Here is a 17,579-nt window from a genome sequence, read left to right on the forward strand (position 1 = left end):
CTGTTGTCTGGGTCAAACTTGCTAGCGAGTGACAGTAAAGCTAGTTTTTGGTTGCGGGCCCGACGCAGAACCTGACGTATTAGCCAGAGGTCCCTTTACTACGGTTTGGTGCCGCGGACCTGTTTTATATACGTGCGGAATAGTTTTCTATACGAGGTGGCTGCAAAAAGTGCAGCCTTACCTAATTTCCACCCTACGTTAGTCATTTTATAATAAGACTTCTAGTTGGTATTGGTATGGCGAGTAACCTTGCTGTGTAATAAATCACACAGCAATAAAAAGCATGATAATATATTAAGTATTCCAAAGTATTCAGAATATGTTACTCTCATTGAGTAACGTAACAGAATACGTTACAAAATACATTTTGGGGCATGTATTCTGTAATCTGTAGTGGAATACATTTTAAAATAACCTTCCCAACACTAAATATAACAAATAGGGTCAGAGACAAGGGGCAATCCTGGCAACTTCTTTGTGCAAATAGCATGATTTTTTGGTTGGCAGCGAAGATGAGTCATCGGCTCCAAATCCAAGGTCTTGATTCTGTGCTAGAAACAGAATAGCTGGTGGGATCCGGTTCACAGTGGTGGGAAAGTGAAGCATGAGCTGTCCTGGTGGACTGGTGTCAGCAGGACTGAGCTCAGGATAGTGTCCAAATAAATGAGGTTGTGGATGCAAGCTGTTGAAATGAGTTTCCTCTGGGTGGTGGTTGGGTTCAGTGTTGCAGGTAGTGTAAGTACAGTAAACATTCAGAGGAAGCTCAAAGTACAGCTTCTGCTCATTTACATTGAAAGGAGCCAGGTGAAGAGGCTCAGTAATCTAATCAGGATACCGCTTCGGTGCCTTGCCTAAGTGGTTTTGTTAGCACAAATCCTGAACTTACATATCCACACATATCATATGTGGTACCTTCAGTTCAGTCTATTGACCTTGAAGGAGAGGTTGCAGTTAAAGTATGACACAATGATTTAAATATTTATACAGTATTTTCTATATGTTGACAGCTCACACCACATGTGTAAAAATCCTAGTTTCTTTGTTATAGTATATGGGTTTATATCAGTTTTAACTCACTGAGTTAAATTTGATGACTTTGGTGGATGTAAGGGTCATGTTAACGGATTGTTAACATGGCCCTGTTCTACACCCCTACAAGGTTTAATCAAAAATTGTTAAAAACTTTTCAAGCTATTGTGCATACAGACAGAATGACTCACGCACATAAACACTACATACACATAACTGCCTTGGCTGAGTTAACAAACACTGCATTAGATTTTATTAGATATTAGATTCATGTCACACTATAAAATAGAAGTTCAGACCGAGAAGATCAAAGGACTTCAAAGTGTTGATGTGTGTATTCTTCTTGTGTAGTTCTCATATGTTGGCTCCCCAAGTTGATACTAATCATTGGAAACCTAAAAGATTTGATAAAATTTCTGCTGCTCTCCATAAATGTCTACAGTTTGTTCGGCATATTCCTCCGTTACATTTTCATAGTCATTTTCATTATTATCATCATCATCATCATCACTGGGTTTGTCTGTGTCTTCCTCTGCTCTGTCCTCTATACTCACAGACAGTTGTGTGCATCCTTTGTAATTATCTTCATCCTTCATGTTCTCATAATTATCACCATCACTGGTTTCATCTGTGTCTTCCTCTGCTCTGTCCTTTATACTCACTGACAGCGGTGTGCTTCTTTTGTAATTATCTTCACCCTTCATGTTCTCATAATTATCATCATCACTGGTTTCGTCTGTGTCTTCCTCTGCTCTGTCCTCTATACTCACAGACAGCAGTGTGCATCCTATGTAATTATCTTCATTCTCCATGTTCTCATAATCATGATCATCAGTTTTGTCTTCATCCACTTCTTGTGTTTCGTTTGTCTCTTTTCTGTCCACTGGTTGAACATTCACATAGTCCCTCTCCTCTTCCTCCTCCTCCTCCTCCTCATAACGGTTTGGGACAGTAACTGAAACATAAGTAGTAGAAAAGATTGACTGATGCACATCTATATCACCAAAATATTTGTTCATTTGATACATTGTACAGGTAAGGACAGACTTTGCATCTGGACATGGCCTTCATGTTGTTTTGCTCGTCGTCTCCTGATTACCAGACACACCACCATCAAGACCAGCAGTAGCAGCAGGATCGCAGCAGGAACTACTAAATAAACCAGCAGCAGCCAAGGAACTAAGAAATAAAGGATTACAATATGGAAGCAATTAGTTCATGGTGGCCTCAATGACTGCTGAGTGTCCAGGTCCAGTGTTTGTACAACAAAACCAAACTCATTTACATCTGTGCTTAAAAGTTAGTGCGAAGTGTTTGTGCTGATATGGTGTGTTTAGTTTTTGCCATACATGATACTGTTCAATACAGCTGAAGAGTCTGAGATGTTGCTCTTGGTGTGGCAGAGGTTCGGTCTCTGACTCTGCTGCAGTGGAGGGGTGGTACGGAAAGTGGTACCGGGAGGTCGAAGGGTACAGGTGAGGTGTGAGGGATTTTAACTGATGAGCTCTCCCCCCTTTTAGTGTCTGGAGTTGGGAAGGAGAGGTGTGTGTGGTGTGGGAGGGAGCTGGAAAGCTGGCTTCCCAGTTGAACACAAGGTGCTATAGCAGTGGAAAACATTGTGGATCTGAATAAAAGTGCTGTGACTGACAATCAAATGTTGTGTGGGTCCTGATTTCACACTTGGGTTTCTTTGCAGTTGATGCAGTTGATGGAAAGTCCACTCCCAGACACATTGTGGAATTGTATTAAACCAGACCTGACTAGCTGATGATCAGTTAATAAAGTGCGTTTGATGAACAGCTTATCCTGTAACTTATCTTCATAATTCTTATTTAAGCAGTAAGGCAGGTTTTCTTTCTTTTTCACATGATGCAACTGCTGCACTAATGTTTTATACAGTTTGGAAGAAAGTGAAAGTGTACATGTGCGTGCAGACAGTGATACAGGAAGCAGGAATCTGGATTTCCTGTTTGCTGTACAGACCTGCAGTTACAATTTTCCCATCATAACTTCACAATACCTCATTTGTTCACTTTTGAGAATAATAAACTGTAGTAATATTTACATTCCTCAAAAAACTAAACTGTGTTTTCAATTACCTCCAATAAAATTCTGTAATACGAACAGACTCTGAATGTGAAGACGTGGACTTGCGCAGCTATAATCCACAATAACTGAATCCAGGAGACTTGGACTCTTATATAGGAGACTTTTATATTTTATTGCTTTTGTTTCATTTGATTTGGCTTGATCCATCCATCCCTTACTTTGCTGTTATCTTGTATATGGAGTTAGCTGTTGTCTGTGGATGCAGAATTAATGCCATTTGACAGTCTGTATGGGGTAGATATTCTCATGGGCGTCTCCATGTCCTGTTAAAAATGGCTGGAGGTTTTCAAGCTAAGAGGCCAGCAACTTGCATTTTTTCTCTTGATGGGAGACTGATGGAAGATTAGCATACTAGACAAGTTGCCACTAGCTCTGCTTTCACCGTTTCAAGATCAGTTGCGAGCAGCACTTAGTGTGGAAACAGAGCGGCATTAGCATGCTGTCTGTTGAAGCGCTCTAACATCATAACAGATGAGTTTTCTCTTGCAACATGAGTGATGTAAGAAACTGCAGGAAGGGGTACTGCTCCTCGTGTTTATTTATCTTGTAGCCAAGCATCTAAAGCAGGGGTGCCCAATCCCAGTCCTCGAGAGCTACCGTCCTGCAGCTTTTAGATGGATCCTTGTTCCGACACACCTGAATCAAATGAATGGCTTGTTATCAGGCATTTGCCAAACTTGATGGCATGCTGAAGAGGCAATCAAACCATTTGATTCAGCTGTGTTGGAGTAGGGATGCATCTAAAAGCTGCAGGACAGTAGCTCTCGAGGACTGGGATTGGGCGCCCCTGATCTAAAGGATCACTGTTGCCGTGGTGTAGATCAGCTGGTTGGTTTCAGTTATGGTCTCAGCAGGGATTGTCTGTAATGCTGCATTCACATCTTCTAGTAAACTTTCTGTAGTTTTGGTAGTCGGGCACAGATGGTCCAGGTTCCCAGCACAGCCACGATCTTCTCTTTCAGGTCAACTGTTCTCACATTCAACGCCTTCATCACACCAGTTGATCCTAGAGCTTGATACCCAATCTTGGAGAGTGATAAGGATGATATCTCCCCCTTTACCTGACATGACTGATGATTATTACCTCTCGCCCTCTTGCCATAGAGTTTGTGTTGTACATCGTCAATCTCTAGTTCTTCCAGATTTTGGAACACTGGGACCCAAGGTAACACTGAGTTGCTGAGTTTAGATGTGGGTTGCTGTTTAGACAAATTTCTGATACTACTATCTGAATGTTGCAGAAATAAGTACTCATTAGACCAGGGAACAACAACCAGTCTTCTGTAGTCTAATATTGGTGAGCCTGTGTGAAATGTAGCCTCAGTTTTCTGTTCTTAACTGACAGTAGAGGAACTTGGTGTAGTCTTCACCTGCTGTAGCTCATCTACTGCAAGATCTGATGTGCTTTCAGAGCTGATCTTCAGACTTTGGCTGAACAATTTATTTGAGTTAGTTTTGCCGTCCAATCAGCTTGTAGATATTTTTTCCTTTATGGATCATCCTCTGTAAACCCTAAAGATGGTTGTGAGGGAAAATCCCAGTACATCCACAGTTTCAGAAATACTCAGACCACCAGCATTTAAAGTCCCTTAACCCTTTAAAACCAGTCGGAGCAGGCACGCTCCGTTTTGCGTAACTATTTTTAAATCACTGTAGAACTGGAACCACGTAAGCTAGCGCAATAATTTTTTTTGCATATGAAACCGGAGGAGTTGTACTTACATCTTATGCCATCAGCTTGTCCTAGGTCACAGTTTCCTTCCACATAAAGCTTTGCAAAAATTGCATAAAAAGCACTTGCAGCAACAAAAGCATAATATTCCAGAAACACGCTTTCCCGATTCGATCAGCTGTTCAAAACACTTCCTACATTGGAACAGAGGTCAACTATGTCCGCCATTACCTGCCCGAAACCTGAAGTGATGTCATTTTCACGGAAAATTTAGTTTTTTACCTTCGGGGCCTTATAAGCCTACACTGGTGTTTTTACAAGTCATGTTTGACTCTGTGCTTTTCTGTATAGTTTCTGGGATGCTTAGAACTCAAATTGCACTGCTGGAAATAGTTTATTTTGATGCACATGCTGTTTTTTTTTTTTTTGCAAATTTGCATTATAATTTTTTTTTCGTTTTTCCTGCAGTATATAAAAATTGGTGTATCTCAAAAATAAAAACATGAAGACACTCAAAATAAATTTCCTATTGTTGGAAACTATTTTGTGCAACTTTTTTGTATTTACAGTTTTGAGGGATAAACCTCTTAAATTTCTCTAACTAGAAATATATGTAAATGATTTTCAATTTTTTTTTTTGTAGTTTATTGCACTTTTTTGTAATTTGTGTAGTTATTGTACACTTAATGCATACATATTATTAAAGTGTGGGCTATAATGGTTGTATTGATGTATAGCAACTTGAAATGCTCCCAAAAATGGCACTACAGCATGTAAAAATATAAAGACAAGCTCTGGCGGACTTGGTTCTATGGTAGGTCTTAAAGGGTTAAATAAAATTCTTCTGCATCGAGTTGCTGCCACATGAAGTTGAACAAGTACAGCTAATGAAGTGGCTGGTGAGTACAGTGTTGATGGTGATGTAAAAGCTGACCCATCTTAAAAAGTGTTCAGTTAATCTGTTTACATAATACAGGAATGATGACTTTTGGAAATATTACTTTGAATTGCTGGTTGTGTTACCATTTTCCATTACACATTTGAACTTGTTGCACTGAATCAAGTGACCCTGTAAATTACTGAAGATGACATACAGTAATGGTGATATTTATGTCCAGTGGTCTACTTACATGTGATGACGACATGAATCGGTGCTGACTCCGTAGAAGTTAAGTTCTGTGATTCCAGAGTTATGTGATACACACAGCTATAGTTGCCCTGGTGTTTATACTCAGCTACAGGGAAACTAAAGGAAGCTGAGTTGTTGACAGCTGGCTTGATGTGTGAGATGTTGGAGAAGATCAGACTGAAATGGCTTGGATTGAGGCTTGAGTTAATGAAGCAGGTAAAGACAAAGCTATGGCCCTTGGTGACCTCTGCATCTGCATTAGGACCCCAGACCTGTACTCCATCAAGAGATGTCAGGGAGATGTTGGGCTGCTGCAGGGTCTCTAGATTAAAAATAGGAAAACAAAGTAGCATTCAGTCCATACCACTTTTACAGTGTTAAAGTAAGATATTTTGCATTCATTCACTTCAGTCGTCTGGGACTCTATTACTGTACACTGTACTAAATATCATCAAAATAGACCCTGTTGGCAACTGTGAAGTGTCATTCATAATCACAACTTGTTACTTTAAATTTAGCAACTCAACTGCTGATACTAACTGTCATGAAGACTTCCTCTATAAGATGCTCTTTGCATGTCAAGAAATACAGATATATACAATAGATATTTATATACAAGGTTCACAGGCATTAATGCATAAGTGATATTTTTGCAGCCACGTCATGTCACTTGTTGATGGTTCATATTCCTGTTTAGAAGGTTTACTGTTCTTACTTTTCTTCTTGTGTTTGTTTACAGTGATGATCAAAACAGGCAATATGCTTAACCTCACATTATCATTTTGCATTCTCACATTCCTTTGTCTACTTTTATAATGCCAACTGTACTGCAGGAATTATATGAATACCATTTATCATTAATCTAATTTATCTTGGAACTGCTCTGAGGGAGGAAGTGTTACACCCCTGTGCCGCACCTATTAACCTCAAAGTGGCATGGCTGCATCAAAGTGTATTGACTTATAAAGCTCTATGGGCCTAGCTCTAAAATGTAGATGTAAATCACCTGAACAGACAACAACCACACCCTTATTGCGTTCACAGCCATTTTCTCCAAATCTTCCATGAGGACACTGCGTTAGAGATGTTTCTTGCCCCGAACAGTTTACAATGGCAAGCCACATTTCTTCTTTTGATGAATTAAAGTTGACCGACTGAGAGATTGCCCGTGCCTCCCCACACTTCAACTCTCTGCAGACCACTATAGCATCATTTAAGACCCAGGAATCATCACAGAGTTTTCCCCTGCTGGTGCTGTTATAGACTTCTACTCTTCCATAGCACCGAGCTGACCCGACTAAACTGATGTTAAAATCTAACAAAAGAAAAAGACAAGACAACAGATTGCTCAGCATTTTCCGTATGTGGTGATATTTATGCACAACCTTATAATCTGAAACAAATTTCGCAAAAGAAGACTGACCTGCAGAAGCTGAAGATGAGATGAAGAGATAAGAGACTGCAGAGAAAACAAAGACTCATTAAACGCCTGAAACGAGACATGAACACGTTTTGTTTCTGATATAGACACACTAAAGAAAAGATCAGGTGTAAGGAAATTTAACTCTAAATTTAAGGCATTTTGAATTTAACAGTGCTTGTCACGCTGACCCTTTGTGTAAGTATACAAAAATAAGACAGATCAACCTAAAAATGTAAAATGCAGCTCACCTATTGCCAGACAAAAGTTTCTCTGCTGTGTCCACATGATTGAGACAGAAAACATACTGAGAGCAAAATGAGTCATCAGCGACACCAAACCCAAGTTGATGTGCTGTACAGAAATGCTTAACACTTGCGAAATGCGTTCCTCCACACACTTCCTTGTATTTTTTAATGAACGCAGTCTACAGAGTGCAACAGACAAAGGCTGCAGCAGCTGACAGTTATATTCATTTACCTTTTTCTTGTGCAAAGTTTTTAAAATTGTGTTCACTTCAAGAATCCTATATATGAAATGAAGAAATGCATTCTAATATCTCTGAAATCTTTGTTTTGTTTTGTGATTTTTCATGAAAAAGTAAAATCACTGATAACATCTGTTGGACATAAAATGCAGGTGTTTGTTTTTAAAAATGTAGAGCTGATAAAACAAAAATAAAACAGATTTGTAGTGTTGGCAATAAAATAAAACGTGGAGAGGAGCAGGAAGGTAGGACCTTGATTTCACAGGTGCAGTCTGTGCACTGGGGGCAGTGGTCAGCATGCCTTTGTACCTTTGTAATCTACATTATGCGACAGGCCTGTGAAGTTTCGATAACAGGAATGAGGCAAAAAAAAAAAAGAGGAACTCATACTCGCGTGATCTTTTGTACATGTCCCACCAAAATCTCACACTTACTTAGTTAAGGTGTCTGTGTCATTTCTTTTAGCTGAAAGCTGATGACTTGTTACTGAAAGTGACTTTTATTTAAAATTTACATTTTATGTACATTTATATTTCTTTAAGAAATATATACTACAGGGGGAAAACCATGAAAAGCTGCAGCCTGTGTGTACAAAGCTGTAAACGCTGCCCTTAGATGTAAAGGCAGCATTTTACATTATTTTATTATTTTCCTTAAACAATTTTGGTTAAAAGTAAATGTATGCATATATGATTCCAAATATTAAAAACAATGCATGATAATCTTTAAAATATAAAAAATTAGGAATAAAACCCCAGGAAATGAGCAGTTTCTGAACCATAACGACAACTGCATGAAATTTAGCCCCGTTCTGGTGCTCGGTTTCAACTCCGGCAGTTGCCTTGACCATAAACTGAAATTACATAAAGCCTAACTTAGTGTAACGTTTTTTTGAAGTTATTATTATTTGAACTTTACCTTTTCATTTCTTAATATCCATGCATCACAGAAAGGCTGTAGGCCGTGGTGAGAAGAAAAAACAACTTCTGTCGATTCTAAGGTTTTATGTATAAATACATAATAAGAAAACCATCTGGCTTTAAAATATTTAAATACAGCCTCAGTTGAGCAACAACATAGCATTTCACATAGTATCATTATTTATTTATCAAAAATTAAGGCAAAATGTAGAAGCCATCTGTTAAAAAACTGAGTATAACCCATGACTCAGTAACTTCTAAAACCACATTTACCAAAAATAAGTCGAACTGGTCATTGCTGTGTGACTTTATCAGTCTGTCTCATTGGTTTAGAAGAATTTTGTTGTTCTTCACAGCATTTGAGTTTCAGTTCTCTTGTTCATTATTTGTTTCATGGCTATGTGTAAAGTTAAATGACATTATGTCTTTGTGAATGATGGTGTCACACAGTGTTCTCAGCGTTCTCCAAATAAGATCATGGTACATGTTAAAATCTCCGTCTGTTCGTGTTTGGTCACTTCTGCCATCTGGTGGTTTGAAGAGACATTAATGCACAAAAACATGCACTTTAAACTCGGCCTAAGAGCCAAACCTCTGGGAAACATATGAGCACAGTACTTTGCAGAACACACAAAGGTCAGTGCCATCACCAGAATATCACATCTCTGCTTGGCTTTACTTTGATAGTAGAGAAAATACCCAGAATTTTATCTTATAAAATAGACCAAACATGCAACACATGTTGGAACTATAGATACGCAGAACAAACTTCCACACTGACCTGAAAGTACCTGAGAGCTTAGTGATATAATATCATTAGAAGGAAGCTACTTAGGAAGTAGAAGAGAAGGAAGGTGGAGATCCAAGGGCTTACATCACAATAGAAATAATAGTGAGCAGTACAGATATAATGAGCCCATCATTACTCACAGTAACTTGTGTCCATCATAGGTGTATCTAAACTTCTGACTACAAGTGTGCATGTAGCTTTCTGACAAAGATATTGGCAGTTTTACAGTATGATGAATGACAGACATATGTCTAAGTAGATTACAGGTACATTTCCTGTTGAAGCAACATTCATATCTGACAGTATGATAGTTCAAGTTCACTCGATTGTTTTGTCAGTTTATGCTAAATCACACAAGACTACAGCCAAGGAAGGATAAATCTGTTCAAAAATAGTCTTTAAAGACTTGTTCCCCAGAAGTTTTTTTTGAGATAGGTCTTTAAGTCTTTCTGAACACTGAGATGACTAGTGACCTCTAATCTGATCTCACAGTATAACACAAGAAAGAACATGTCTGAGACACACGAGATACAAGATGAGTCAACAGTGACAGAAAAACAAAGTGAAACTGTTCTGTGCAGAAATGCTACATACTTCCTTCTTTTTTGCAGTGGACAAAAAAGAAGTACTTATGTAGTTATTTATGGAATAAGCAGCAACCTTGAATGATGTGACATGTACACTTAAATAAAATAATTACCTCCACATCCAAACAAGCGAGCCTGTTAGATTTTGAGTGATTTACACAACTATTGTACATGTAAAACATTTTGACCTATATTTAAAATTAATAATATTTTTCTGACTATTAAGTATATGTACTATATATTTTTTGTTTTTAATTACACCACAAAATAAAAGCATCGTTTCTCAAACACTAATGACCAAGGCGGGAACAAAATCACTATCAAGACTTACATTTATCTCACGACATTTACCTCAGGCCTCTAAAATTATCTTTGCGAAAAATGTAAATAAAATCAGGCTTGTCATAAATTGTTCTCTTATCATCTTCAGTCATTTTTTTCTTTCCGGTTGAATTGTCTTTTTGGCCATTTCCTGTTTTACTTTGATAGTTTGTGTTTGCTTGTGTTTTTAGGTTTACATCCTGGTTTTCTGATCGTGTTCACCTGTGTTAGGTTCTTTTAGCTGTGCCTTATTCCTCGCTTGTCTCCTGCTGTCTAATGCACATCAACAGATTCCTGAGTTATTCTCCATATTCTCCAGTTTTTTGCCATCTACTGTGTTTCTTGTTTGTTTGTTACCTTTTGGAATTTGTTTTTGGATTTATGTCAGCTAATAAAGCTCACCTCTTGTTGATTCTATCCCACATCATAAGAACCAGTATTATATTAAAAGCTAATAGCAAATTAAAGGCTATAGGATTGAGGTCAAAATGTGAACATGACCATTAATCACCTATTTTGAGAATATGCTGTCTTTGTATGCTAAAACCTTTTTACCTCCATATTACAATTAAAAAAGAAAAATTAATGTGCATGAAAGGCTTTGTTAGTTGTTAATACATACAGTGTGTATTACCCACTAGCCACCACAAGGGGGCGATCACAGTTCAGGTGTTTCATAACATTTTTTGTATACTTTATGCAGTTTAGATGTTATACAGTATGTTTTCTATTTTTTGTACAGGTATCTTGTTTTAGGGGTTTTTTTTGAGGAGGAGTAAAATTAATTTCTTCTTTGCACTAAGCTAGAGGAGAAGAAAACCAACAGTATAAGAAAGAAAATGCAAATGCCTTCCTAAAACAGAAAATTAGGCTCACTGATCAGTCTGCTATGAAACCACAGTTACACAACGCTGTTGAGTTAAAGCTTTCGTGAAGACACAGACATATGCACATATAGCCATGCTGACAGCTCAGTGAGCCTCATAGCGTGAGAAGGTTGAGGAAGTGGCTGGTGTGAGAATGCTGCCACCGCAGCCCTGTGGCAGCTTGCACTGTGGTAGTCTCAGCTCGACCTAACGTCCTCTGAACCCCGCTTCAACCTGCTTTCAACTTCCACTGCGCACAGTGCCACATGTGCTATTGCACATGTTCAGCTTTTAACTTCTCTAATTCCACAGAAGTGACGCAAATATATGTAAATTTCATAGAAGTATCTGTTACTCACCCTGGTTCTTGTTTATTTTACTGCTGTTAGCTTAATTTTTTAGAATCATCAGAGTTTCCTGCGTCATCATTTGTTAGTTTCTGCACCAAATATACATTTCAGCATTTAAGCTCATACTCTAACCGTGGTTAGAATAATTGCAGTCTATATTAAATGACTTTTAGTTTCTCCTCACAGACTTTCATTTTTCTTCCTACAGTTACCAATTTACCTACAGAGTAATCTCCAAGACATCGTTCAAGAAAAAACAAATGAGCTGATTTTCAGTTTTCTCATTCTGTGAAGGTTACCAGGGTTCATGTGTAAGCAGCAGAAGTGAAAAACAGGAAGGAATATGAGATTTGAGACGTAAGGATGGGAGTGCAGTAGGAAGTGGCACATGTATTGAACATATATCTTGCTCAGCACCGAGAACATATGACACAGAGATGCGTGTGGAGCATGTGTGTAGGCGTGTAGCCTATATATCTTTGAGTTTGCAGCTATCTTATTGAGGACATGCCTTCACAAGCTGGTTTTTTTGTTGTTGTTTATTTTGTTTAGAAAAGGACTACGACCACATCTTGAAGTGTTTTACTGTGTGTGTGTGTGTGTGTGTGTGTGTGTGTGTGTGTGTGTGTGTGTGTGTGTGTGTGTGTGTGTGTGTGTGTGTGTGTGTGAGACATGTTTTATTTGACAGGTACTCAAGATTTGTCACTGTAGATGTTAAACAACAACATATCGGGCAGTCTGTCCAGTAGCTCTTGGCTATGTGGTTTAAATGTGCTTAAAGAAAAGTGCTTTGACTCCCTTATTCAATACTGACCAATCAGCAACCACTAGGAATGGAAAATTAAGCCAGTACTTCCTAATACTTCCTCTAATAGCCATTTGAGGAGTGTTTCCAAAAGTGCTTCACACCCATTAGACTCCCACGTTAAAATGTGAGTCTAATGGATTTCACTCCCCACTTTTTCTGAAAGGTTTAACAGTGTGGTTAAAAAACAGTTTGTTCTACAGAGAGCCATAGAGAGTCGCTGTCTGCTAAGCCTTACCTTCAAACGAAACTTGCTCTCTCCTCCATGCTGTTGATATTTGGAACATTTTTAATTTTTACAAGCATTTTAATGAACTCACACATAACATGGCCAGGACATTTGTGTGTCAGTCAAATTCTAACATTTCATTTTTCCATTATTTAGAACGAAATAACACATATGTGTTAATTTGTAAATGGACTGGTTCTTATGTAACATTTTACTACTCGAGCACTCAAAGTGCTTTATTCACCCATGTACACCCATTCAAGCACGTAAGTTCTTTCGATCTAACATTTACTCAAATTCAATGCATCAACCTTCTCTGCTCTACCTCCTGATCTGCAGCTACCGCTGTATATCTTGATGCATGCTCAAGGCAAGGTAAGGAAGCAAATCCCAAAAAGTTGATTTTGTTCATCTGGACGTAGCGTTTTCACTCAAGAGGCTACTTTAGACTGATGAACTGAAGAAGTCACTTGAATGAGGGATGAAATGTTTCTCTAACTGAAAATACGACTGTAGAGTTTATGGCTACAGCTTGCTAACTAAGATTGTTAACATCAGCTGATGTATTAGTGTGCCATTCTCTTGTCCAAATATGACAAATATTTGTTCCACAAAATCAGCACAGAGACAGCCACAACACTAACCTCAAGGCTTCAAAATAAAGTTTTTGTTTGCGTTTGGTGAACACTCAGATGAAGCGATCGGGTGATTAGAAAAGGAGTGTGCTGGTTTTCTACAACCACCTCCCCTCTCTATCCCTGCCTGCACTTTTTAAGGGCACTACATGTTTGTGTGCAGTGGGATGTGAAAATGTCAGTACATCCCAAGGTAATAGTTGCTCAGTTTAAATTCTTTTCTTTGATCTGCTTGGAAACAATGCATACAGGTGAGAGTGATTCACTCAAAGCAAAATAAATGTTACATTTCAATCTTTGTAGCTGATTTAAATAAATTAAACAAAACAGCTGCTCACTGACAAAGAAAAAGTAATGACATACAAACACCTTTAAATTCATAAAATTTTTTTAAAAAATAAAGCTGATCTGGACTTTCTTAGGATTTGACAGGTGGAACCAAACTTCTAGTGTTTCTGAGTCTGGAAAGACAGTCAGTATGATCTCAAAATTATTTGAAATAAATGATTCCACTTTAAGAAAAAATAATCCAGAATTAAATTTATAACACCTTGCAACAGTGCAAATTCAGCTTAAGGGTGGATGATTTTGATCTGTTGGTGTCTAAGTGTATGTCTACAATCAGAAAGAAAGTGCATGTTTTGACCTGCATCAGAAACAGCATTTGCACAGGACCAAAACAGCTTACCAAAAATTATCAAATATTTCAAAACAGGCAACTATGTGCAGAAAACCCCTGGGCATCTTACACTTGAAGGAACCTAGGATAGAAAGGCTATCAAACATTTCAGCTAACTCATATTGAGGAGCTATTGAAAATCAAGCCCACAAAATCATATTTCTGGCAAAGAGGGCTATACTAGTTTCTAAGGCCTAGAGTGTGTTATTACTATTTTAACATGTATTGCACAGCAAGAAAATCCTAGGGTTAAATCCTGTGGTTGGCTGGGGCCTTTCTATGTAGAATATGCACACTCTTCTGTGTCTGCCTGGCTTCTCTTGGGTACTCCAGCTTTATCCCAGAGTCCAAAGACATGCATGTTAAACTAATTGGTTGAATCTAAATGTGTTGTAGGTGTGAATGTCTGCACAGTAATGGTTGAGTATCTCCGTGTTTTAGGCCTGCAAAAGATGGATCTGTTGGTAAATAAGTAATTTTCCCAGCACCGACTTAGGGGGCAAAAAAGAGCCAATGTAGAATCCAGCTCCTATCCAACAAACATGTGAAGAGTAAAATTTGGTCTATTTAGAGTTTATTAACTGGTTTATGCTGACTGACTGACAGCTCTACTGACACAGGCAGCTGTAGTCTCACTTAAGCTTACCTTTCTAATTCTAGTCATTTTTTATGTAGCATCAATGATGGCTACATCTATGCAATGCACATACAGCCTATGGATTCAGTTTGATAACTAGCTTTGACTGAAATTAAATGCAAACATTAACATGGGCTAAAGGATAAACAATTGTTTTTGCTTTTTTGTCAAAGATCACCACCTCATATCTTAAATATGTGAAAATGATGTCTCAGGAGCAGACATACACACGGACATTAACTCAGGGATGAACTAAAAACGTGCTAGCATTAGCTGATTTAGCACTTTACCCTCTTTTCATATCTGCTTCTAGAAAATCAGCGTTGGCAGCTGTAGCCAAACTTTTGGCATGGCATTTTTTGGCTACTCTTCACTTTGGGATAGACCCTCAGCATGCTAGCTGTGGGTTTAGGCATGATTCTAGTTAGACATTCATTTATTGTGATGATCGGGATAAGAATTTACAAAACACATAATAAACTCAGTACTGGTCCTGATAAACATCGATGTTTTGGAGGTGATTAAGAGGCAGTGGTGACATAGCAGGAAAAGACAGAGATTCCTTCATTTTGTTTTACAGCACTGGAGCTGTGTTCTTACACACACACACACACACACACACACACACACACACACACAGTGCTCTGCCCAACCACTGAATGTAATTCGGTGCGACAGCTAGCCTTCACGCTCTGACGCACTTTGCCTCCCAAAATGGACGCAGAAGGACCATTTTACACACACATGTGCACGCGTGCACACACACACACACACACACACACACACACACTTACTGCATAAATGGGCTTTCTGTCTACAACAGATGAAAAACCAAAACATTAAGAACGCAGAGGTGGGACTATCTAGTTGGGGAAGTTGGGTGAATGGATGATCCGTTTGGGAGATGTACAGTCAAACCGACAGATTGTCTCAAAAGTGGCAAACGAGACATATTGAAGCATCAGGAAAGCTGGTGTTTTACACAAATTCATAGCTCAATAAGGCTTATTCGGAATGACATTTTTGGACCTGAGGTAGCTGCATGACTCATTCAAATAAATCGGTGACAGTAGTTTTTTTTTATTAGAGATAGTTAAAAGGTCATTTCAGCAATGACTCAATTTTTGCTGGGGAGGTTTGGAGTCTTCTCTTCTCCAGCCACAGTCAGACATTTTCCTGCTCGTGCCATTGCTTTCCAACTATTATTTATCGACTGTTGCAGCACATTTTTGACCTTAACTTTTTTTATCTGCTTGATTGTCTGTGTCTTCATGATTGATTGTTTAAGAAAGATTTCTGCAGTTAGGCTTTATGTTTTCATTTTGTCACAAACACAATATATCGTGAACACCAGGAGCAAATTTCTTCAGTTTTGATACAAATATTTCCTTGTACTCAGTGACAAACTACACTGTAAAATCTGACTGGTTTTCAAACATGAAAAAATTGTGCAAACTTGTTGCCTTAAAAGACCTAAGCAAAGCGTACTTACTCTTTAGATTTTGGCATTCATAAATTAAGGTCACTCAACAAAGGGAATTTTGATGAAGTTCAAGCTTACTCTGATCCCGTACACGTGATGCCTCAGGATTGCTATAGTTCAGGATTACCTCAGAAATACCAAGAATTCACATACTTACAATGACAAAATGTCATACAGACAAATAAAACATGATCACATAATAATATCCAAAAGGATTAAAGGTAAAATTCATTGTTACATCATTAGTCAAAAAACATTTTTCTGGTCATTATTCACTTTCATAACTAAGGAGAGATGTGGTCAATCTTCACAATTAGTTGGATTGGTTAAAATGTTATTTTTTATTTATTTATATTTTACAAATGTACTTTTTTTTTAAAGTCTTCAGATTATACAATTCTGTGCACAAATAAATAATGTAAATCACTGTGTTAAAAACAGTGCAAGTCAACATCTAGGGATGAATTTGTTTTTTGTTTTTTTTATTTACTCGCTATTTAAACAGAATTTTTACAGATACAAATTTTTTACAAAAGAAAAGAACAGAAAAACACACAAACCAAATATTTACTTATCTTTACAAAAAGTCCATATCTGCCAATTTTGATCCAAGATACCGACCTCAATCTTCAGTTGACAGGTCATCATTTTCTATTCCGTAGTTCCTCATTAGTTCAATGTCTATCCATTGGTATAATATTTGGGACTCAACCATTTCCTTGTAATGACCTTCTTGCCCACTAGAGATAAGTCTTAAAAAGGATATATGTCTTCCACCTTAGTTATTTCCACAGATATCAGTCCCAGTTACATCATCCAAGGATCTTTTCTGATTTTTTTCCATCTGTAAAACGGAGCCATTTTTGCATAACTGAATTGTAAGGCAGCAATTTGAATTGCTGTTGTTTTATGTACTATCAATAGTGTAAGGCAGTTTGAGGTATAATAACCCATTTAATTATGGTACAGTGCTTGTGTATTTATTTATGCTTGCTTCTTTAAAAAACTTCTAAAACTCTTCATATGCTTGAGCTACTCCTGAAGCCAAACCTAGATATAGGTAAATATCGCCCTTTCTAACAGTGTTGTCAATGTCAGACACAGAGTCCATTTTAAGCAGCAGTGTAAAAGTTAGATGTTCTGATACACAAGAGAAAAGTGGGGTTTGATTAAATGGAGGAGAAAAGGAATGTGCAGGCGAAAGTGATTTAAAGCAGCTGAGGTATGTAATAGAGACAGTGAGGTGTGATTTAGAGCCGAGTGGAAAATGGAAGAGAGGGGGTATGATCTTGGCAAAGACTGAGTGTCATTTAATGCGGGAGTGAGTGGAGAAATTATTGCATGGCTGCTACACTAGTTGACTATAGATGTGACACATCGCTCATAAGGTTGCTATCCCAGCTGAATGGGAATTACCCCATTAACGCAAGT

The 17,579-nt window shown here is 38.0% G+C and overlaps 1 protein-coding gene across 1 annotated transcript; it reads right to left on the reverse strand.

Moving 5' to 3' along the window:
* Positions 1 to 1,334: 1,334 nt before the first annotated feature.
* LOC134625840 (glutamic acid-rich protein-like) lies at positions 1,335 to 7,034 on the reverse strand. Its single transcript, XM_063471162.1, has 4 exons — positions 6,946 to 7,034; positions 5,941 to 6,261; positions 2,077 to 2,208; positions 1,335 to 1,984 (listed from the first exon to the last, which is right to left on the reverse strand). Exons 3-4 carry the CDS (start codon positions 2,141 to 2,143, stop codon positions 1,425 to 1,427), a joined length of 627 nt encoding a protein of 208 aa, XP_063327232.1. The 5' UTR covers positions 2,144 to 2,208; positions 5,941 to 6,261; positions 6,946 to 7,034; the 3' UTR covers positions 1,335 to 1,424.
* Between the last annotated feature and the right edge of the window lie 10,545 nt (positions 7,035 to 17,579).

The sequence above is a fragment of the Pelmatolapia mariae genome, linkage group LG4 (assembly GCF_036321145.2).
Source record: "Pelmatolapia mariae isolate MD_Pm_ZW linkage group LG4, Pm_UMD_F_2, whole genome shotgun sequence".
In the NCBI taxonomy this organism is placed as follows: Eukaryota; Metazoa; Chordata; class Actinopteri; order Cichliformes; family Cichlidae; genus Pelmatolapia; species Pelmatolapia mariae.